The 19418-nt window shown below is 54.9% G+C and overlaps 7 protein-coding genes across 7 annotated transcripts; 3 read left to right on the forward strand and 4 right to left on the reverse strand.

Annotated features, from left to right (window-relative positions):
- Nucleotides 1–11: 11 nt before the first annotated feature.
- Nucleotides 12–1107, reverse strand: CTAM01_12758 (uncharacterized protein; the record flags this gene model as incomplete). Its single annotated transcript, XM_060528763.1, has 2 exons — nucleotides 12–1034; nucleotides 1102–1107. 2 exons carry the CDS (start codon nucleotides 1105–1107, stop codon nucleotides 12–14), a joined length of 1029 nt encoding a protein of 342 aa, XP_060389314.1.
- A 1571-nt stretch (nucleotides 1108–2678) lies between these two features.
- On the reverse strand, nucleotides 2679–5338 carry CTAM01_12759 (sorting nexin mvp-1; the record flags this gene model as incomplete). Its single annotated transcript, XM_060528764.1, has 5 exons — nucleotides 2679–2888; nucleotides 2940–3533; nucleotides 3589–3728; nucleotides 3793–4602; nucleotides 4846–5338. The coding sequence occupies 5 exons, from the start codon at nucleotides 5336–5338 to the stop codon at nucleotides 2679–2681; spliced, it is 2247 nt and encodes a 748-aa protein (XP_060389315.1).
- Nucleotides 5339–6758: 1420 nt separating this feature from the next.
- CTAM01_12760 (ribosomal protein L15) lies at nucleotides 6759–7762 on the forward strand (the record flags this gene model as incomplete). The annotated part of the gene is made up of 2 exons (XM_060528765.1): nucleotides 6759–7084; nucleotides 7174–7762. 2 exons carry the CDS (start codon nucleotides 6759–6761, stop codon nucleotides 7760–7762), a joined length of 915 nt encoding a protein of 304 aa, XP_060389316.1.
- Nucleotides 7763–8445: 683 nt separating this feature from the next.
- CTAM01_12761 (short chain dehydrogenase) lies at nucleotides 8446–9396 on the forward strand (the record flags this gene model as incomplete). The annotated part of the gene is made up of 1 exon (XM_060528766.1): nucleotides 8446–9396. The coding sequence occupies one exon, from the start codon at nucleotides 8446–8448 to the stop codon at nucleotides 9394–9396; it is 951 nt and encodes a 316-aa protein (XP_060389317.1).
- Nucleotides 9397–10187: 791 nt separating this feature from the next.
- CTAM01_12762 (uncharacterized protein) lies at nucleotides 10188–10433 on the reverse strand (the record flags this gene model as incomplete). Its single annotated transcript, XM_060528767.1, has 2 exons — nucleotides 10188–10259; nucleotides 10308–10433. The coding sequence occupies 2 exons, from the start codon at nucleotides 10431–10433 to the stop codon at nucleotides 10188–10190; spliced, it is 198 nt and encodes a 65-aa protein (XP_060389318.1).
- Nucleotides 10434–12269: 1836 nt separating this feature from the next.
- On the forward strand, nucleotides 12270–14095 carry CTAM01_12763 (glycolipid 2-alpha-mannosyltransferase; the record flags this gene model as incomplete). Its single annotated transcript, XM_060528768.1, has 5 exons — nucleotides 12270–12655; nucleotides 12709–13107; nucleotides 13161–13247; nucleotides 13301–13703; nucleotides 13754–14095. Coding segments are annotated over 5 exons (1617 nt in total), but the record flags the coding sequence as incomplete, so codon positions are not given.
- A 978-nt stretch (nucleotides 14096–15073) lies between these two features.
- On the reverse strand, nucleotides 15074–17257 carry CTAM01_12764 (dihydroxy-acid dehydratase; the record flags this gene model as incomplete). Its single annotated transcript, XM_060528769.1, has 5 exons — nucleotides 15074–16545; nucleotides 16607–16714; nucleotides 16784–16791; nucleotides 16857–16954; nucleotides 17099–17257. The coding sequence occupies 5 exons, from the start codon at nucleotides 17255–17257 to the stop codon at nucleotides 15074–15076; spliced, it is 1845 nt and encodes a 614-aa protein (XP_060389320.1).
- Between the last annotated feature and the right edge of the window lie 2161 nt (nucleotides 17258–19418).

The following is a 19418-nucleotide window of genomic DNA, read 5'->3' on the forward strand; positions in this document are numbered from 1 at the left end:
TAGAGACTTCCTCAATGGGCAATCACAGGGATCGCACCGTTGCCTCCACCAACTCCCGAAAAGCCACCCTTTCCGTTGGCGCCGTAGTTGTCGTCGTCATCGTCAGACCCATCCTTGCGGCGACGCTTTCTCAAGCCAGGACGCTCGTCAGGTAGGTCCACGTGGCCCAGGGATTCCTCCTCCGACTCGACATCGGACTCAGTCTCGCCTGCAGTAGCCCCGCGGCCGGACTTGACAGTGGCCTTACCCTTGCGGGCAGAGTAGTTCTTCTTGCCGAGGCGACGCTTCTTGCCTTTGGCGTTACGACCAGCACCGGAACCGCGTTTGAATGGAACGGCCTTGAATTCGGAGGCCAGCTGGCGTCTCTTGGCTTCTCGCTCGCCCTTGTCCTCGATCTTGGCGGTACGTGTTTCGGCGCGGCAGCTTGCGCAGTTCTTGAGGTTGATACGTCCGTCCTTGTCCTTGAAGTTGGACTTGTGTAGGCATCTTCTTTCGCGAGAGCAGTAGAGCATGTTCTTGCAATCGGAGTTTCCGGGATAGCCCTTGCAACGGTATACGTTGCGATATTTGGATCGGCTTTGCCTGCGCTGGTAGTACTTGAACTTGCAGCGGCGGTGGTCCTTCTTGCTGCCTGTCTGCGCCCGAATCCTTCCTTGGGGGTCCTCGTCGTCGAAGAAGGAGCCGACAGAGGCCGAGCTCCCCGACCCAATCGAGCTGCTGGCCGAGCTGGAGGTTGTCGAGGCCGCCGAGGCCGCCGGGCTGGCGCGGGCGTTGGCCGCACGGGAGGTAGGAGGGCGGGCGGAGGCGGGCGGGCGGGCAGAGACCGGGGCCGGGGCCGGAGGAAGGGCAGGGGCCAGGCCGAACTCGGCGAGGGTAGGAGGACCAAGATCGGCCCTCCAGCCCTCGGGGCCTTCGGCGAGAAGGCGGGCAAGCCGAAGGTGGCCGGCGGCCGCGGCGGTTCGGGGGGTGAGGGGGGGAGTCACACCCTCGTCGCTCGAGACGATGATGGGCTTGTCCTTCTTGCCCTTTTCCTGCTGGCAATCGATTATTAGTAAGTAACACTCGCGAGGAATAGGGGGATATGGGGGAGGGGTGACTTACATCCATATTGGTTTTAGGTATCGCGAATGAGGAGATAGTTGGCTGTCGAGATGTGTCCAGACAAGGCTGGAAGAATGGGGTGATGTCTGGGTGGAAAGAAAGAAGAGAAAGTCCAAAAGGTCTCGTCAACTGAAAGGATTTTCTAGACGTGAATTCCTATCGTGGAGGGATCCGCTTGTTAACGGGATTCTAGGGCTTATGTTATGACGGAGCTTGTGAGATTTTCACGATAGCTTGGTCTCGTCCCGTGGCTGTCGAGCTACCTGTGCTATGCCTGAGGACGTGGACACAAGCTCTTGTTACGAAGCGATGATGGGGGATCGTGGAGGGCATGTGCTATGTCTGACCCAGAGACACAATCTGAGCACATTAGCGTTCCTTTGAGGGATGAAGCAAAGAAGAGGAGGACCTAGAAGCTCCGAGGATTAGCTAGATGAGACGTCGTTATAAGGCTTTCGCCATATCCAATTGTCTGACTCGTTTATGATGATGTCTCATCGATAGATCTGATAGCTTAGTGAGGAGAGAAAGCTTGCTGGAGCACTGATTAGGGAGAAGCCTCGATGGATGAAAAGCCCTGTACTGTAGAAGGTGCCTCGTCTTCTTCGTTGATGCTAACTACAGATCGCCGAGAAGCATATGGTTTGGCTCGGGACCAGACATCTTCTGCGATATAAGAGCCAGGTCCGTCGCCATGTGGCATTTATGGGCACTTAAGGTGAAGCTATCGGATACTGACTTATTCTGTTTTTAGTAAGCCGTTTTAATGATTGAAGTGCTTCGAACGATGAGTGAAAGCCATCTGGCAGACGGCATGTGATCTTATAGATGGAGAACCTATCGTTTGGATTACGAGATCAGATATCTCATCTGACATTCGAGCACTGATCTAGGTATATGGGGAAATACATGAACACCTGGCCTAAAGAACTTGGATGCTTGCTCAGCATGGTTTCCGAACGGATCCTTTGACACAGAGAGACTCTAAATGATGTGCTTTGTCAACTTCATCGAATCTATAGAAACGGATAAAGTATGGTGGTTCATGAAGTCGAGGTCTCGTTCGCCATGAGAACTGTAATTGAGATGATATCAGGAATGTGGATTGAAGTCTAACCTGAGCCATGAGACACTTACTTAATCTAATGGTAACGTAGATTGACGAATAATTCGACCTGGACGACGACGACGACGACGATGATGACGGCATGTTCATCAAGTCGAGGCCTTGAGAGCTACCGGGTAAAAGTCAAAGGATGCAAGAGCAGATGATGAGATCGAGATTAAGAACAATGTATTAAAAGCAACTTGCGTAACCAAAGGGTATTCGGCAACGGGTCCCTGCTCTAAGATGTACATTCTGACTTGAGAGATATCGCGCTCAGAAAAAAAAAACAAGAACCAACGGACACAGATTCGTACAAGACTTGAGGTAGACTGTCGCTGACACAGTCCAACGCAAGAGTCGAAATAATCCCGGCGGATGAAGAGGAAAGACGAGAACGCCAGTAGTAAAGAGACGCTCATATGCAAAGCCGATGCGTTCATAGAAAGGGTAAAGTACGGAGGAAAGGTAATTAGTCGCCGAGGGGCATGCCGTCAAGCTCATCGAGAAGACGGCGCCAGTTGTCGGCCAGCATTTCGGAGTACTTGACGCGCTCCTGAGCCCAGTCTTGGTTCCAACGCGAGACGTGGAACTGGGTGGTCTGGAAGTAGATGAGCTCGTCACGGATGCACTCCTTGACAAAGATGGATCGGTTGTGTTGGTTGACGATGGACTCCTTGTCCTGTAACTATCATCAGTACTGCAGCAAGCGAGCGGAATACGTCCAACTTACCTTGAGAATAGACTCAACCACCTTCTCAATCTCACCAGGCTTGACCATGCCATCGGGTTTGCTGCGGAGACTGGCCAACTTGGTCTCATTTGTCTGGATCCTTCGCTCAAGGTAGGGAATATTGTCCTTGTCCAGACGTTCCCTGCGATCGAACAAGTCACGGATGCTCACGAGAGCATCTCGTTGGCGCTTGAGATCCTCCAACACGCCCTCTTCCCAGGCCTTGCTCTCATCTTCCAAAAGCGTCTGGCACGTTCTCAAGTGTCTGCTCATGGACGTCAGACCATCATTGAGCAGAGGCACATCGTTGGTGTCGCTGGCATATGTATCGGCACTCGTTTCGGTGAGTGAGGTCAGGGACATGGCAATACGAGCATGGTCCGCCGCAACTCCCTCACTGCGCTTCACCAAACGATCCATGACGTTGCAGATGTTAATGTACAGCTCGGCTGACCGTCTGATACCGGAGCGCGTCTTATCAAACATGGCCTCGAGGGTGGGCGGCAGCGAGTCTTCCAGGTTAGGCGGCAAGGCACGTCCGGAGAATTCATCTTGAACGGAGATGGTGGCCTGCTTGCGCCATACAGCCAGTTCCTGATACTAACAATTAGCGAAATGCAGTGGACTGAGAAGACTAGAAGTGGCCTACAGTCGGGACAGTAAGGAACATGATGATGAGCTGTTCCTGGCTCAGAATGGGATGCCGGACAAGTGCATTGAGGAATCTCCCAAGGCCTCTGCGGCGCTTCTCGATAAATGCGCCGTCATTAGAGAAGTGGTTACCGTTGACTAACGCGTGGATGTCAGTAGGGGCCATGTAAACATTGTGAACAAGAAGCAGTATGAGACCTACCAGCAACACGCTTAGGCGGCAGCAGAGGGAGAGCTCTGAACGGATACCGCTTGTGTAAGCAGTCCAGAAGCCAGACGAAGTCGCTGTACCGCCTGATGACCTTGCTACCCCGTCGGACGCTCGCAACCTCGTAGTTGTGATGTTGGAACATGAAGAGTCCTTCCTTCTCCGGCATCAACGTGATGACGACGTTCTCCTCGACAGAACTTCCCGAACGACCGCTCACGGCAGGCCGCAGAGAGGGCACGGTCGCAGGGTTGAGATTCGCGTCGCGTCCACCGCTTGCACCGCCAAAAGGACTTGTGACCTGGTTGTTTTGGGGTGGTTCGCTGAAGCCGCCTCCCGTGGTGTTGCCATCAAAGTAGCCGCCCCATCCACCACCCGGCGATGTGCCGGTGTTTACATCCTGCCTCCCAGAACTCCTCTCTGAGCCGATGGCCGCAGATGTGTAGGAAGAGATGGTTCGACCGGCGATGGCGGTGCTGGGAGACGTGCTATAGTGGCCATTGCCGTTGCCATTGCCATTTGCTGCAGGGCGCTGGGGGCTGGCGCCGTTGGTTCTACTGGGGGACTCGGCGATGGCGTGCGCGTGGCCCTTGTGTACATCGGGAGAGTTCCATGGGTCCTCTGGCTCTGGGAAGTCCATCGGAGGTCGGCGCAGAGTGGTGGGCTGCGGCGGCGGCGGTGAGGGCGGAGATGGGGTATCTTGGACGGGGGTTGCAGGGGCTTGAGGAGGTTTGGCAGCCAGCTCGGAGACGGGAGGCATCACGGGAGCAGCAGTCAAGCCGGCGAGCTTGGGGAGTGGGAGATCTGGATTAGTGTATTGGCAATTAGCAGAGAACCCCACACAGATTGCGCGCACTGATAAGTGGTAGCAAGGTACGAAGGAGGGATAGTTGCGAGGGTCGGGTAGCTCAGCTCGGCGAACAGGGTGCCGAGGTCATGACATAACAAGGTGGGCAAGACAAAAGTGGGTGTTTGCTGGTGCTGGGAAATGGTGATGATGATGGCGATGGTGATGGAGGGAAAAGAGGTGGAAGAAAATGGACTCACTTCTGCGTCGCTCGTCGACGGTGTCGAGGCTGATGTGGTCGCCCTCCTGTGACAGGGCAATAAGAGCCAGCAGGACGTTGAACTCGCCGCGTCCGACAGCAATGTCGCCACCTGCAGCTGGCACAACCATGGACATGATCTGCGCCTGCTGGTCGGCTCCCAGGCGCGCAGCAGCGAATAGCTTGGCTATGCCACCTGCGTTGACGCGCCCTCCGCTGCCATCTTCGCGCACGACTGTGTCAAAGGTCTCAATGTAGGGCTCGGGGACGTCGGAGGCGGACAAGAGGTTGCGGACGACATCGGCGCGCGACTGCTTCTTCCTCGGAGTGGGCATGTCCCATGGTGAGCTCTCGGCTCCGGCGAGATCGTCGTCGGTGAAGAGCGAATTGGAGCCGGACTTTGACATGGAGCCTTCGTCGAACAGCGATCGCGAGGGCGCAGCAGAGGTGTTTGAGGGCGAATCCGCCGGTGGTGATGATCCGAAGAGGGACATTGTAGGCGATTATGTATGTACTGGACGGCCAATTGCGATTAGGAGGGGTGCGAGAGAAGGGTGGTAACGAATTCCAAGGTTATCGAGGTAGTACTGGCGTTTGGCTGGTGGTATCTGTACTCTAGAGGCCGATTGACGTCCCTTGGATGGATTGGAAGAGCTACTGGTCGGAGGAGTGCGCTATCCAACGCAGGACGCAGAGCAGAGAGGCCTCGTAATTGATGCGTAACGGGGGACTTTGTAGAATACGGGCGGTTGCAGTGTGACGAGATAAGGTACGAGAGCAGAGAGGTCGACGGGCGAGTCGTGGTGACCAAAGGTCCGGACGGAGTAAGCTTGCCGCGTAGGTACTGGCGCCAACGTCAAGGTATCGCAGTAACAGCGAGCCGAGAGAGCTCGAGGTCGGTTCCAGCAGAGGTGTGGGAGAGCTGAGCTGCGTCCAGTCGAGTCGAGTATCCGTACCTTGCAAACATCAACAGCGCAAGGAGCCTAAGAAGAAGACGATGATGAAAGGAAGACCAGGGGGTCCAGTGGGTGGATGATGCGACAGGCCGCGACAATGACAAGGTATGGAACCTAGGAGAGATACCTAAGTATGTATGTACACGCAGCACCGAGATAGTTGACGATGATGCGTACGTACACGTACACAACAAACTGTACAGAAACAGAGAGCGATCTCACGATTGGAAGTTGGAAAAGGAAAAAGATTAATCAAGACAAAAAGCTTGAGCCTTTTTTTTTTTTTGGACTCCCAAAGTCACAACCCAACCTGGAGGCAGAGCTGGGGCCAAGGATTGGAAGCTTGAGACAAGTCGAGACGGGCATGGGCTGCGAGGGAAGGGACCTGGTCAGGTACTTCCTTCCTCTGGAACTTGAACGAGGATACGCTGTTTCTGGCGACACTGACAGTGCTGAGTGAGGTGAGCCCAAGTTCCAATTGTCCGTCTGTGCCTCACTCAGTGCCTGAACCAGGAACGGGGCTGGGACAACCAGATACGGAGTAGAGGACTGAACCAGGAGACCACGCTGTTGCGGAGCAAACAGTCCCTGTCGCAGGTCGACGTGCTCCGTACCTTAAGGTACCTTCTCCGTAGAGGGGCACTGGGCTGCTGCCAGGGAAGCTTCAGGTGCCTAACGCAAGTCATGCCTTTCAAGTGGGCCTTAGGTGAGCACGCAAGGTGCTTCGTACCTGATATCCACCAGCCACACCTTGATGAGCTTCAGCCACTCTTATCGAGTGTGGCTTGGTCGGCTCTTCTTCGCGTGAACCTGCCGAACCGCGACCGGGCCACCTGCAGCAGCTTCCCGGGAGAGTGAGGCTCCATTGGAAATTTTGGAGGACCGGACCTGGAATCTCGGCCGTGTCGCTGTTCATCGTCACCCAACGCCCACGACCGCCACCACATCCACCCTCACAATGCCGCCACGGATAGTATCGCCGCTGCATGCTGCGACATGCTGTAGCCGCGCCCTCCGCCCCTCCACGAACCCAACGAGCCTCGTCTCCCTCTTCGCTGGCCTGTCTATCGGCACCCGCAATGCTTCCATCCTCGCCAGCCTGAGCGACAACAAGGGAGCTTACAACAAGCGCATCAGACTCGGTCGTGGTCCCTCTGCCGGCAAGGGCAAGACGTCTGGAAGAGGTCACAAGGGTCAGGGACAGCATGGCCACGTCAAGCCGTGGTTCCAAGGTGGTCAGACACCGTTGATCGTGCAAAGGGGAACGAAGGGTTTCGACAACAAGTAGGTGCATTTATGAACATCATTCGCCAATGGCTTGTCCAGAGCCTTGTCTACACAATCGATCTTCAGTCACTGACTTTCAAACGCAGGCGCGCTCCCGTCATGTCCAAACTGAACCTCGACAAGCTTCAACAATGGATCGACGCCGGCCGCCTGGATCCTACGAAGCAAATCACCGTCAAGGAAATCATCGAGTCGGGCCTCATCGGCAGCGTCAAGGACGGCATCAAGCTCCTCGGCCGCGGCAAGACCGACCTCCGCCAGCCCATCGACATCATGGTCTCGCGCGCCTCCGCCTCCGCCATTGACGCCGTCGAGGGCAACGGCGGCAAGATCCTCACCAGGTTCTACACCAAGCAGTCCATCAAGCGCCTCCTCCGAGGCGAGTCCCAGAACACGGATAAGCCCCTGCCCGTCGGCAAGGAGTACGTCGAGAGCATCCTCTCCGAGGCCCGCAAGAAGACGTTCCTCTACAGATTGCCCGACCCCACGAGCCGTGAGGATATTGAGTACTACCGCGACCCCGCCCACCGCGGTTACTTGAGCCACTTGCTCAAGGAGGGCGAGTCGCCGTCTTTGTACTTCAAGGTGCCGCTTGCGAGAAAGCGCATCGAGCACGCCGACAAGGAGTCGCGCAAGGAGACTAAGAAGGTTACCCGCGACAACACCCTTTGGTAGACACGGGAGAGCGGTGGTTGGTGTGGAGGAAGAGCCCAAAAAACAGGATGAGAAAATGTACCATTACTTCCCGGCGATTTGTATGTACAGACATTGTATCAATACTACTACTACCCCCCAAGCTCAAACAGCTGGGCCTTATTTCCGCACTCTCTATTCTCCGTCCGATGTTGAGCGGAAACGAACGGCCTAGGCTCTGATTTGTGAAAATAGGCTTACTAGAGGCACAGGGCCAAGAAAGGGAAGCAGAGTTCGGCCCAACTCTTGCATTGCTGACATGCTGAGGGTATCTTGCCTACGCTGCGGGTAGATCCTGCTCGTCTAGCTGCTCATCGGGGAACGAGTTGGCTCCGAGATGGCATGGTAGAGCGTATCCGTATTAACGGGTTTTGGTGGCTGGCCGCCCTCGGATGCCCAAATTCCACGCGGGGAGCATAAAGGACTGGCGTTTGGTGTTGTTGAACCATCCCTGTTGGCCAGAGTCAATTCGACAACCTCTTGGACTGGATGACGTCTGGTCAGACCATTCACATGCGTGTTTCGTTTCTTTCTAGCGTACAAGTAGCTGAGCGTGGAACGGGACAAGGTGGGTAATAGAGGCAGCTTGAGCTCTTTTCATTCACATTCGTGCTTTCTGCTAGCTAGCTAGTAACTGATCAGTACCACCTTTTAATCACCTTACTATGGACTCTCTCAGCTTCCTTCAAATAGTCGGGCTCATCGCCCTCGTCAGCGCGGCATACAACCTCGCATGGCCCTTCTTCCCCTTCCTCCGCAAATCCAAACTCGACCGCTACCTCATCCCCGTCCACGGCAAACCAGCCTGGGCCCTTGTCACCGGCGCAAGCGACGGCATAGGCAAAGGTCTTGCCAACGAGCTGGCCCGGCGGGGCTTCAACGTCGTCCTCCACGGCCGCAACGACGTCAAGCTGGAAGAGGTGCGGCACAACCTCGCGCTCGCGAATCCGGACAGGGAGTTTCGCATCATGGTTGGCGATGCCGGGGTTCTCGGAGCCGGGCAGCAGCCGTGGGATGTTATGCTTGCGCCGCTGGAGAATTTGAACCTGCGCGTGCTTGTCAACAATGTCGGCGGCGGACCGGCGGAGCCGATCATGAGGAGGCTAGATGAGTCGTCGATGGAGGAGATTGCGGCCAACGTGCACATGAATGCTCTGTTTCCAACGCTGCTCAACGCTATACTGATTCCGCGGTTCACTGCGTCGTCGGAACCCGCGTTGATTATCAATGTCGGGTCACTATCGGATAACGGGTTACCGCTGCTGTCTTTTTATAGCGGGAGCAAGGCGTATCTCGGCGCCATGTCGACGTCCATGGCAAGGGAGCTGTCGATGGACGGATTCGATGTCGAGGTCATGGGCGTGCGGATTGGGGCGGTGGCGACGAAGCCGGAGCTGATGACGCCGCGGGTATTTTGGCCTTCGGTTGAAGTTATTGCAAATGCCATCTTGGACAGGGTCGGGTGCGGGAGAGCGGTGCTGATTCCGTACTGGGGCCACGCGGTACAGATGGCGTTTTTGGACCTGGTGCCTGCGACCTTGCAGGATCCGTTGTATAAGAGGATTATGGTGAAGATGAGGTCTACGGAGAAGAAGATGTTTAGCAAGGCGAAGTGAGGGCCCTCAATGACCAGGAACGAACCTCAGATGGAGAATGAGATTGGTGTCAGGTAGTCATTTATGAAGTACGGGTCCTTGGGATGGCATTTCCCAGCAGTGTACTATCAACTTTCTCCGGGCAGTCTCCAGTATCAGACTGGTAAGGAAAGGGGTATTCATCGGTTCATCTTTCTCATGCGAGAGGTGAGATGTTGAGACATTATGAAGTTCCATATGCTAATTTGGGGAAGGGTGTTCTAAATCAGAGAAAGGAATCGTTGTCAAATCTGTTGATCGAGATATAAATAAGGCTCAACAGTCCATATAGGCTTAGAGTTTACTATTTCTTTCATACGTCAGTCAGAGTATGGGAGATTTGTGTTGTCTCAGCCATTTCAGCATTTGATAACTCGATAAGGGCGTGAAGAATGTAGGAGGATGATATAAGGTAATTATATGGCAAAAATGAGACAGGGCGTACCACCGGTAGGTAGTTCTTCACCTCATGTCAATATTCAGTGGCATCAAAGTAAGTAATCGGCAAAGCCGTGGAGTGAGATGGATGCCGTGCACCAGTCATGCACAACAGGTGAGCAACCCACAGGACGATTAGAGTTGAAGTCATGGTTATCTGGTGATCCACACCGATAGATGGCCTTCATCAATCTCATCAATGATCAACGGAGCTAGCCAAGCTGTATCTGTATTATTTCCGGCTTGCGCTTACTGTGTAGGTTTTTAAATACAACCTCATGAGTAAGGTAGTGCGGCTGGTGCCACTCGTGGGCAGTCGATAACGACAAGAGGCGTTAGAAGTACAGACTGGCTGCCATTGGGTGCGAAATGCCACCATCGGAACAGGATCGGGTTGGGGGCTTGTCCTTGGGGACCACACGCTTGTCCGTTCGTGACAGGATGGAAGTTGGAAGTTGGTATGTGCGATTTGTCTGCTTGGCGATTGGGCAAACGGGAGGTGGGAAGTGTGGCGCAGGCGACAGGAGCTGACAAGCTCCAGGGCAGCAGCTGCCAGATTGCCAGATTACAGGAAATAGCATCCAATGCAACATGTCAAGGAAAGGTCTGAGCATCTGGGCCAAACGCTGCTGACAGGATGCAGGATTATTACCTAAGCCCTTGGGACACCGGAATTGCAAGTTTTTAAGGTATTCGTATTTTTGCACTTTGTTAACGTGGACAGGACGGGCAGATAGATGCTGATCATGGAAGGAGTGATTAGTGGATGAAAACGGAAAGAGTCCAGATTGCACGATGGAATAACGCTGGTACGTACCCCAGAGTACCGATAGATATCCAGACGAAAAGGAGGGGGTCCACTTTCTCCTTTCCGCGGTTCTTGGCGGGACGATCTATCCAATGACGCGAGGTTCCCTGAGCTGCTCGCATCCACCTTGAGCCCCCCTCTACCCCACTCTGCCCTCCCTTTCCGTGCTCTGGTTGGCTGTGTCGAGTTGCAGTCGTTGCAGTTCTCATCCAGATTCAGTCCAGTCCGGTCTGGTCTCTGGCATCCCCGTCAACTTTCCAAGTCCTAGACCACGGGCAGCCCAGCATACTGCGTAAGGTGAGCAGCCATGGGAGTGAACTGTGAAGAAAGATGGCATTGTTGTAATTAGGGGACCGCGACTCTGATTGAGGCTATGAGGAACCCGGTAAGGTGCATGACAGGAGACGGCGTCCCTATCTCGCTACTGGATTGCGTGGTCGTGGTGGCAGGTGCCGTGAGCATGGTGCCTGCCGTCACATTGAGGTGTAAAATGGAAGATGGGACTTGGAACTTGGAAGGCGCCTACGGTGTCCCCTTCCGTCCCCCGGCTCCCCTATCGCCATGAAAAAATGCCAACCTCCTTAGGTAGGTATCCCGTCCGTGACTCTCCCACCTCTCCTCATCCGTAGCCATCCACGGGTGACATCTGTCAGCTTTTCCCCCCCTTCCCACCACCCCGAAAAAAAAAGTTGGTTCCTTAAGGTACTTGTTCCCGACGGAATTCCAACTCCCTTTCTTCTCCCACTCACGAACCCACCCCCTTCATCCCGCCGAACGACCTTTCCCTTTCTCCAACTTAACACCCTCCCTCCCCTCCGACCTGACGAGCGAAGACGACGGCGACAACCCACGATAGCGTTCGCAAGCGCCCGCCCGCGCCTCTTTTTTTTCGCGAACGCCACTGACCTATGTCACCTGCCGAGACGAGACCCTTTGCTCGACGCAATTGATCACATCCCAAACCGGCTCAACCCGTCAGGCCCTTTGTGTGTGTGTGACCCTGGGGAGAGAAGAACCAACCTTCTTCTGCTTCTTTTGAACCTTTGGGCTCAATCTCACAAGCACAATCTACCACATACCACGAGGGTAGTAGTCTCACCGTCAACTCCGCCCATTGACTGCAACAGCGAGGCCTAGCAAAGCAACCGCGCTCTCCGCTTCCGCTTCCGCTACGGCATCCACATCACACCCTCTCCATCAGCGAGTGCCGTGTCTTTCCTCCGCCTTCGACGCGAAGCCTGAAAACTGTTCAGTCTCAGCTTCTCACCCCCCGTCTTCGGTCAGCACTCCACTACCACCACAAACCCGACGCCTTGCTCGAGGGAAATCTCGTCCCTGCCGCTCGTTCACGTACCGCACCCCTTGGCAATTCGCATCGCCTACGCAAACCACGTGTCAATCAGCCTTTTTCGTTTCTCCGCCTGCGTATGCTGCTTCGATAGCACACGGCTTTGCATTTGTTCGCGGTTCGCGTGTTCATCCAAGGAAGAAAAAAAGGGAATCAGGTCCATTAATCGACGCATCGCACCGCAATCGCCTTCCACACACCCCTTATCCAACCAGCCCTACTAATCTTTGACGACACATCCTTCAACGCCACCCTTGGAGCCATCCCATCTCTCATCCGACATCTCTCTACCACAACACCGCCAAACACAACCTCCCTCCTTCACACAACTGCCGGCCACGGTGCGCCGCAGCCGTAGCCATGGATCTTTTTAGACGAGCCGCAAAGGCGACCTCGACGTCGCCGCAACTGCCCACCGCCGACGAGAAGCCTGCCACAAAGGCCGCTCGCCAGAACAGATTGACCTCGCGACTTGCCTTCTTCAGAAGACCGCTGCGACTTCGCGGTAACTCGAGCATCTCGGTGCCCCTCGGCGTCGTCATCCTCTTCCCCTTGATCGTCGTTATCCTCATCCTCGTGCTCTTCGTTAGACACCCGAGCTCGCCTGGAAGGATATTGATGCCCGCAGGCGCCCCCCCTGCTATCAGGTATGCACCTGATCTGATTCTCAATTGATCAAGCCTAACGATATTGTGCACAGAAAAATCAGCGAAGAGCACGACAAGGTCTTCGTCACTGGATGCCTCGAACCCGATACGAGCAGACCCAAGGCTAACGGTGCATTCGTCGTTCTGGCCCGCAACCAGGAGTTGGAAGGCGTCATTCAATCCATCAAGTCCATTGAGCGTCACTTCAACCGCTGGTACCACTACCCCTACGTCTTCCTGAACGATGGCGACTTCAATGAGACCTTCAAGGAGGTTGTCACCAACTACACCTCCGCTCCCGTTGAGTTTGGCAAGGTCGGTCCTGAGATGTGGGGTTACCCTGACTGGATCGATCACAAGGTCGCCAAGGAAGGCATCGCGAAGCAGGGTGACGCCGCTGTCATGTACGGTGGCTTGGAGAGCTACCACGCCATGTGCCGATTCTACTCTGGGTACGGTTCAGAGACACAAACGTTCTCTTATCTCTATGCTAACGCCGGCACAGTTTCTTCTACAAGCACGAGCTCCTCGCCAAGTACAACTGGTACTGGCGTCTCGAGCCCGAGATCAAGTACTTCTGCGACATTACCTAGTATGTTTGGTTAGTTTAATCGATCAACAACTCAGTCGCTAACCATCACACAGTGATCCTTTCTGGGCCATGATCGATGCCAACAAGACCTACGGCTTCACCATCGCTGTCAAGGAACTCCGCGAGACTGTCCCCAACATCTTCAGATACGCTTCCGCCTACAAGCGCCTGAAAGGCCTCAAGTCCAAGGGCTTGTGGGAGATGTTCGTCGATCCCGTCGAGAAGAAGGAAGAGCCGGTCACCGACCAGTCTCCCCTACCCGAAGAAGTTCTCCGTGCCGACCCCAACCGCAACAACCTGCCCGATATCGATCCCGAGGCTATGGAAGGCGAGTCGTACAACATGTGTCATTTCTGGTCCAATTTCGAAATTGCTAGCCTTGACTGGTTCCGCGGCAAGGAGTACGAAGAGTTCTTCGAGATGATGGACCGCAGTGGAGGCTTCTGGATGGAACGCGTAAGTCCGCAGGATGCAGAACTATGAGAAACTAAGCTAACACTGGACAGTGGGGTGATGCCCCCATCCACTCCTTGGCAGCCGGCGCCCTCCTCTCCCCTCGCGACATCCACTACTTCCGTGACTTTGGATACCGACACACCACTATCCAGCACTGCCCCGCCAATGCGCCGGCCCGACAGCTGCCTAGACAGCCCTACCTCGAGACGACAACTCTTGACGAAAAGAAGCGTATCGAGGAAGACAAGTACTGGGAAAACTGGGACGCTGAGAAGGAGAACGGTGTCGGATGCAGATGCCGATGCGACACAGACATTGTCGACGTCGAGGGCAAGGAGGGATCGTGCCTTGCTGAATGGGTCGATGTTGCCGGTGGATGGGCCAGCCCGTAAATGCAACGACAATGCATCGCATACGTATACGATGTCACGAGCCATAGCCAGCATACGAGCGCTGGCACCAGTCACGGAGGAAACGACATAAAAAGGGATTGTATATTGACGAAGCGGAGACGTCAGACTCTTTGTCTTCACAGAAAGGTGTCTCATTAATGTTGGCACGCATGGGTGTAATGGCATTGCCATTACAGGTCTTTGCTCGAGTTCTTTGGGAGTTAAGGGTTTCAAAGCTTTCGGCCACTGTCCATAATCGTTTTCTCTTTTTTTTTTCCTTTTCATCAAACACCACAAGGAATCGCGACGCATGAAATAGAGAGGTGGAAAGCTACAGAAACGGTTGGCTCAGGTTATGCCCAGAGCTGCGCAAGTCTTTTTTCAAGTTGTCGAAAGTAGAGGAGAGCAGGAGAAGTGGCAAGCTCGATGGTGAGCGAGAAGGGGAGACATAGTGCAGGAAGAACAAGGGTGCTGGATAAGCCCCTTTCACCGCGCGCGCGCAAGGATACCAAGCTGTATAAGACGCATAAACAACGAAATATCGACGTCTGTTCTCGGGAGAGCTTTCAAAGTTAGAAGCGCATGCTGGAAAGCCCCAGCCTTTCCTGTGCCAATGGTATACATGTGATTTACCAAACATGAGTGGCCCCATGCTGTGATGCCTACCTTGTGACAGAGAAGTTTGTAGACACTAGAGATTCCAGGTAGGTTGGTTCAAGGTCGTAGTTGAAACTTGCTACTGGCGACTTATTGAAAGAAGAATGATATAAAGCCAGGTTCAGGAGATTCTTGCTAGTCTAGCATAACCAGGTACAAAACAAACATTATCAGTGCCCTCAATGAGAAAGCCGGGTTGCTAGCGGCGGTATCCTAGGACTTCTACGTCCGGGTAAGGACTGTCCACTGACCGAACACTGAAGAAGTGGTTGCCAAATTATACTGAATTACAAGTCTATATCAAGACATGTCTACACGTATCTACCACGACGGATCCGCCGCGTCCGTGACGGCTCCATGACTGGCATCACCCACCAACCTCGCATACTTGCCCAAAGCACCTCTCCTCACATGCGGCAAGGGAGCCTTCCACTCCTTCCTCCGCCTCTCCATCTCCGCCTCGTCGACATCAACAGCGTCGATGCGATTCGTCTCACCGTTGATGGTAACCGTATCTCCATTCTTCACAAGCGCAAGCGGCCCGCCGACCGCCGCCTCGGGGCAGACGTGGCCGATGATGAAGCCGTGGGACGCACCGCTGTACCTTCCATCCGTCACGAGCGCCACGTTATCCAGCCCGGCACCCATGATCGCCGCGCTGGCGCGGAGCTGCTCCGGCATGCCTGGTCCGCCTTTGGGACCCTCGTACCGGACAATGAGAACGAGGTTGCCGTCCTCTCGGCGGATGGAGCCCGCCGACAGCGCAACGTCGAGCTCGTGCTCCTTGTCGAAGACGCGGGCCTTGCCCGTGAAGGTGAGGCCTTCCTTGCCGGTGATTTTGGCGACAGCGCCTTCGGGAGCGAGGTTTCCGCGGAGGATGCGGATGTGGCCCGTCGCTTTGATCGGATTCGAGAGCGGACGAATGATCTTCTGGTTCGGGTCGAGGGAGGGCCAGTCTGCGACGTTTTCGGCGAGGGTGCGGCCCGTCACCGTCATGATGGAGCCATCGATGAGGTTGGCTGCGACGAGCATCTTTAGAACGGAGGGCGTGCCGCCTACTTTGTAGAGATCCTCCATGTAGTACTTTCCTGACGGGGCAAGGTCGGCCAGGAAGGGAATACGGTTGCTGGTGCGGTCGATGTCGTCGATCGTCAGGGGCACATCGGCCGTGTTGGCCATGGCGAGGAAGTGGAGGACACCGTTGGTGGAACCGCCGAGGATCATGGTGAGCACTAGAGCGTTCTCAAAGGCGGCTCGGGTCATGAGCTTGCGAGGGCGGAGGTCCTTCTCCATGGTGATCTTGATAGTGGTAGCGGCGCGCTCGCACTCGCGGGCCTTTTCCGGGGACAGAGCCGGGTATGATGAAGATCCAGGGAGAGACAGACCCATTGCCTCAATCGCAGTCGCCATGGTGTTTGCCGTGTACATACCTCCGCAAGCACCGGCGCCGGGGCAAGCGTGCTGCTCAATATCGTCGAGGACGTCGGACGGGGTGCGGCCTTCCGTGCCAGGGTTGGTCTTTGCGTGGAGGCGGTCGTATGTGAAAGCACCGCGGGCCTCGTAGCAAGTGCTGATGTTGATGGGCTTCTCCAGAAGGTCCGAGTGACCCTTCACGATGGTACCGCCGTAAATCATGATAAAGGGGCGGTTGTGACGCGCGGCAGCCATGATCGTACCCGGCATGTTCTTATCGCAACCCGGAATAGAGATGTTGGCGTCGTGGTGCTGTGCGCAAGTCACCGATTCGATGCTATCGGCAATGATTTCGCGAGTCTGGAGGGAGAAGCGCATGCCTGAAAGCGTCAAGTCAGTGCTTGTCGTATGCAAACTGCAGTCAAGGATAGGATAACTTACCTTCTCCTCCCATGGTGATGGCGTCTGACACGCCGACGGTGTTGAACTGCCAGCCGAGCATGCCCTGCTTCTCAACAGCCTTTTTCACAATCTTGCCGAAATCGAGCACTGTTACCTTGTCAGCGTTCATAGTCATCTCTATGAGTCGTTCTCTGAGCTAGGGATCGATCTTCTTACGATGCGTGCTGTAGTACCATGTTAGTCGAAGCCACTCCCAACAAACGCTTTAAATGTAAAGGAGGAGACATACTTGCAAGGATTGCCCTCCCACCACACTGTTGCAATACCAACATGCGGCGCCTTCTTCATCATCTCCTTGTTCGGCACGCCAGCGCCGTACAGCATGGCCTACAACATCGTGAGCTTCCAGGTTCTGAATAGTTTCGTCAACCCCGCGGTGACACCCCGCATCTCCGGCCACAACCCCGCATTCCCCAACTTTGCTGTGACACAAGTGACGGCGGTGCTGAATTCGCCGAATGTTTTGCGTACCTGTGCGCCGGGAAAGTCATGTTCCCTCGTGATTGTGTGCGACCAACGGTTGAGTTGTCCTTCAATGGGGTGCTCCTTGAACTGGATGTAATCGTGGCTGTCCTTGTAGCTGGTCTCTTCAGCGTCGCCTGGGGCGCGGCCTGCTTGGTCTGCGCTCATTGTGAGGGCTTTTGGGTAGCGTAAATAGGTGTCCGGTTCGGTGGAAGAAGATGACTGCGTCAATTCGCGTTGGCCCGTTTGAATTCGAGAGTCGGGAGAGCCAAGGTTTTCCAATGTACCGAGTTGGTGACAGAGCAAGAAGAGAAGTGTCAACGAAATATCATGAAAAGGAGGAAATAGTTCAACGAGCAGCAGTAGACGCGGGGAAGGAAAAAGGGCGACTGGGGGGCGGCAACATCTTTTTGAACTTTGTTTCACCCACCACACAACTTGTGTTCTGTGTACATACTACTAGTAGGTAGCTCAAGCGCGAGAGCAAAGCTACTGGCAGCGACAACGGCAGCCAAGGTTCACAATGCGGGCAGAGTGGGAAGGGCGCGGGGAAAGCCAACAGAGCTCGTTGCTTTCTTCCTGTTCCTCAATAGGCTACCGGCAGGGACGTCGTGAAGCACTCCACTAGAAACCTCGGGGACGGATCCGCTCGGGACACCATTGAATCCATTGCTGCTTAATGCGAGCGATCTTATTGGGAGGGCTGCCGACGGAGACGAAGCGGCTCGCAGCTTTCGGTCGGGTGATCCCAGCCGCGCCGGAGGGGAATCGGGGCATAGTCCGCGGTAGGAGTGGAGCAACACTCAATTGACTTTGCGGGTGAATAAGACGGGATGGGACCTGTTGAAGAGGGGTAAATGCGATGGAATTGACCCATTGACGAATGACGGGATTGTCGGAAAATGAATTGCGATGGAGTTGAACGATGCCAGACCAGCTTTCCAGGAGCCAACTGAGAAGTGAGAAGGGGAGACGCCAATAAGTTCCAGTTCAAAGAAGAAGCATCGTCACCAACGGCATTCTCTCCGATGAAAGGCATGTCCCCCACGCCTCACAACTGGCTATTGCTGCAGCTGAGTGAAGGTGCGTACAAAACGTCAAAGTATGATGAGTGAGAGGTCGGCCAGTTGGGCGTTTGGATGGCGCCAGTCCGTGGGACACGCAGGAGCTTCTGGCTGCTCCCGGATTTGTCCACGCTTTCTCGTGAATCTCATCACAGTCCTGTGTCGTTAGCTCCATTAGCGTTGATGGGATGCCCAATGCATTTATCTTGACTGGTTATTGGACTTGGTCTGTAGGTGGTGGTGTCCAAGTGAGGCATGGTGCCACCTTTTGATGGCGGCGTACAGTCTGCATGTTCTCACTCGTGGTATGGGAAATCGGGCTGTCCCCCACCTAACGTACTTTCCAATCAAAGTAGTCGTATTTGTCGTACAAGACGGGATTCAATGGGTGGAGTCTCAATGCCGGTGCCGGTGCCGGCGCCGGCGAGATGAGCTCAAGCCGATCCGCAGCGTGGACGGACAGTACAGTCAGAATCGGATCTGTCCATATGTCCATAGCATACAGAACAGGCTTGAGAATTGTCGGACTATCCCCACGCTGGTCACCCGTGTGACATGCTGCTCAAAGGAGATGTTGCTATAACAATAATCCTATCTTGGCTCAAGACGTCGAACGATCTTCAGGGCGAGAGATCTGCTGAGACTTGGACTAGGCCGACTCCCGGAGGCGGGGCTCAGCCGGCTCGCGGTTCGGAGATCGAGGCATTCGGGACATCTTAGCACGAGAACATTTGAAGATGATCGTGGTTGACGGAGTCTCCGCCAGTGGGGGTCCTCCGGCAAACCCTCCCCGCATCCCAGGCTTGAGCGGTCGATTGTTTGTCTGTCTGAGCGTGGAGAGCGCTGCAACGTCTTGAATCTTTTCCCCCGCCCGTTGCTACACTTGCTGTATGTAGTGTGCATGTAAATCGTAAGTGTGCGTGTATGAACGAGTGTGTGTGCTCATATGCATGCAATACCGACCATTACACCACCACCAGCCAGCCACCAGCCGCGAGTCTCGAAATCAATCGAGAGGGACGTGGTCGTCTGCTCTAGTAGGGTTTCGATTAGAGAAACAGCAATCGTGCCAAGGCCCTGTCGTGTTGCGAAAGTTCGGACACTGGACGGTGAGAGGGGGGCATCTCCCTGGCGCCTCTCACCAGTGGGATGGGATGACACTCTGTTTGACTCTGCGTTTGGATCGGCGAGGGTGAGGGAACGCTGGCGATGCACTTATGAAGTCATGCTTTTACTCTGGCTCGTTTCAATGCGTGCCCCAGTGT

The sequence above is a fragment of the Colletotrichum tamarilloi genome, assembly GCF_030869305.1.
Source record: "Colletotrichum tamarilloi strain Tom-12 chromosome Unknown Scaffold_82.1, whole genome shotgun sequence".
Taxonomy (NCBI): domain Eukaryota; kingdom Fungi; phylum Ascomycota; class Sordariomycetes; order Glomerellales; family Glomerellaceae; genus Colletotrichum; species Colletotrichum tamarilloi.